Here is a 2,831-nt window from a genome sequence, read left to right as displayed (position 1 = left end):
GCTTGTGGCACGGATCCCGAGCCTACTTCGCCTTATTAAATGATCAGAGTCAGCAAATCAGGATATTCTCTATTCCAGGTTCACATCATACGTAAGACTCACGTTCCGGAAACTCTTGCAGGCAACCCTCGGCAACGCGCGATAAGGGTTGCATCACCCGCTTCTCAGGGGGTCCGTTTCTGGAGCTGTCCTCAGCGTTGCCTGCGCAAATAGCCAACAATCTGCGATTGATCCTGACACTGGGAATAGTGTCTTCTCGGAAGCCTGCTGGCACTGCATGAGCCCAGCGGAGAACAGTCCAAGGTGCGAAGCCTCAGTTTCACAGGCCGCCCCACTCCCCGGCTTGGGCACTCGCTGACCCCCCCGCTTCCATCGCCCCGCCCCCTCCCAGGGGCCTTGCCTGCTGTCAGGCGACAACCCAACCGGACCAACCTCCTTCCTCTGCGAGTGAGATGGCGGGGAGCGAGGCGGGAGTCGCTTTGCGGCAGCCTCATCTTTCTCGGCAGGATCTCAGCACCTTGGATGTTACCAAATTGACACCACTGTCGCCTGAAGTCATCAGCAGACAAGCCACCATCAATATAGGTACAATTGGTCACGTCGCTCATGGGAAGTCGACAGTTGTAAAAGCTGTTTCTGGCGTCCACACCGTCAGGTTCAAAAATGAACTGGAAAGAAATATTACCATCAAACTTGGATATGCGAATGCTAAGATTTATAAACTTGATGACCCAAGCTACCCTCGGCCAGAATGCTATAGAGCCTGTGGAAGCAGTACGCCTGACGAGTTTCCTACAGACGTTCCAGGGACCAAAGGGAACTTCAAGTTAGTCAGGCACGTTTCCTTCGTGGACTGTCCAGGCCATGATATTTTGATGGCTACCATGCTGAACGGGGCCGCAGTGATGGATGCAGCTCTTCTGCTGATAGCTGGTAATGAATCTTGTCCCCAGCCACAGACGTCCGAACATCTGGCTGCTATAGAAATCATGAAACTGAAACATATTTTGATTTTGCAAAATAAAATCGATTTGGTGAAAGAAAGTCAGGCTAAAGAGCAGTATGAACAAATCCTCACATTCGTACAAGGTACAGTGGCAGAAGGAGCGCCCATTATTCCAATTTCTGCTCAGCTGAAGTACAACATCGAAGTGGTCTGTGAGTACATAGTAAAGAAGATTCCAGTACCTCCCAGAGACTTTACTTCAGAACCCCGACTCATTGTGATTAGGTCCTTTGATGTCAACAAACCTGGCTGTGAGGTTGACGACCTTAAGGGGGGTGTTGCTGGAGGCAGTCTTCTAAAAGGAGTGTTAAAGGTGGGCCAAGAGATAGAAGTCCGACCTGGTATTGTTTCCAAAGATAGCGAAGGAAAACTCATGTGCAAGCCAATCTTTTCCAAAATTGTGTCACTTTTTGCGGAGCATAACGATCTTCAGTATGCGGCTCCAGGGGGTCTTATTGGCGTTGGAACAAAAATTGACCCCACTTTGTGCCGAGCGGACAGAATGGTCGGCCAGGTCCTTGGTGCCGTAGGAGCTTTACCGGAGATCTTCACGGAGTTGGAGATTTCCTATTTCCTGCTCAGACGGCTTCTAGGCGTCCGGACCGAAGGAGACAAGAAAGCGGCCAAGGTGCAAAAGCTGTCTAAGAACGAAGTGCTCATGGTGAACACTGGATCCCTGTCAACTGGAGGAAGAGTTAGTGCAGCGAAGGCCGATTTGGGCAAAATTGTTTTAACCAATCCCGTGTGCACAGAAGTAGGAGAAAAAATTGCCCTTAGCCGAAGAGTGGAGAAACATTGGCGTCTAATTGGCTGGGGCCAGATAAGAAGAGGAGTGGCAATCAAGCCAAATGTAGATGAGGACTGAAGGTGGCCAGTTAAATAACAATGAAGTTGGAAAATCGCACCCACCCCCATAAAAAAAAAGATCTTGAGAACGAAGAGCTGTGTATTTAAAATATCTTGGAGCCCCACAAAGCTTCCTGCACATGGTATTACAGTGAAACTGTCCGAACTGGAACCCGACAGGACTGACTTTTCTGGGTTTCAAAGGTTTTCTGCCCTTGGCAAGATACAGTCTTATCAAATATTTCAAGTTTTCTTTTCAGACAGGATTCTGGCTTCCACAAGTTTTACTGTACCGTATTTGTAAACAAATATATGTTTTCTGAAAGTCTTCCTTTGGCTACAATGGCAAGAAATGTCATCTTTTCAAATGCTCAAGTTTGTACACTTGCATTTTAATGGTACAGGGTGAAATTTTAGGTGTGGAGAACTATACAAATATGACCATTCTTAAGAGGAACAATTAGGTTTTCACCAACAAAAGACAATACAACACTAGCGAGCTAATACTGAGCAACAGCACATAGCTTCCAAGATAAGGTTTACATTCATGTGAAGACTCCACGCGGAGGCAGATGCTCACAGAATCCTCCAACAGCAGACGGCACACAGACGCTCCGGCCAGCGGACCTCCGAGGATAAGTGAACAGAAATGGTGTGTTCTTTGATCACAATTCTATTCCTCTAAGACACTGACGATGTAAGGTTTACAATCCAAAATATAGAGAGATGATGTTTGTTCCTCTTCAAAAGTTCAAAGTGTCTTAGGATTTTATTCCTATCTGTACTTTTATTTTTTAATCATTTTATTGGGGGCTCGTACGACTCTCATCACAACCCATACATCCATTGTGTCAAGCACATTTGTACATTTGTGCTTGCTCATCATTTTCAAAACATTTTCCTTTTACTTGAGCCCTTGGTATCAGCTTCTCATTTTTTCACCTCCCTCCCACCCTTGATAATTTACAAATTATTATTT

General features: G+C 46.5%; 1 protein-coding gene across 1 annotated transcript; it reads left to right on the top strand.

The window, feature by feature from the left end:
* Window positions 1-452: 452 nt before the first annotated feature.
* On the top strand, window positions 453-1,894 carry LOC101651810 (eukaryotic translation initiation factor 2 subunit 3, X-linked-like). The gene has a single exon (XM_045286910.1). It carries the CDS (start codon window positions 453-455, stop codon window positions 1,869-1,871), a length of 1,419 nt encoding a protein of 472 aa, XP_045142845.1. The 3' UTR covers window positions 1,872-1,894.
* Window positions 1,895-2,831: the final 937 nt, after the last annotated feature.

This window comes from Echinops telfairi, unplaced genomic scaffold, assembly GCF_000313985.2.
Source record: "Echinops telfairi isolate 266 unplaced genomic scaffold, ASM31398v2 ScPeMD7_9;HRSCAF=40, whole genome shotgun sequence".
NCBI lineage: Eukaryota > Metazoa > Chordata > Mammalia > Afrosoricida > Tenrecidae > Echinops > Echinops telfairi.
Note: the sequence above shows the minus strand (reverse complement) of the source record. Positions and strands in the feature narration are given on the sequence as shown.

Coding starts and splice junctions, on each gene's coding strand:
- LOC101651810 (XM_045286910.1), top strand. CDS start 453: ATGGCGGGGAGCGAGGCGGGAGTCGCTTTGCGGCAGCCTCATCTTTCT.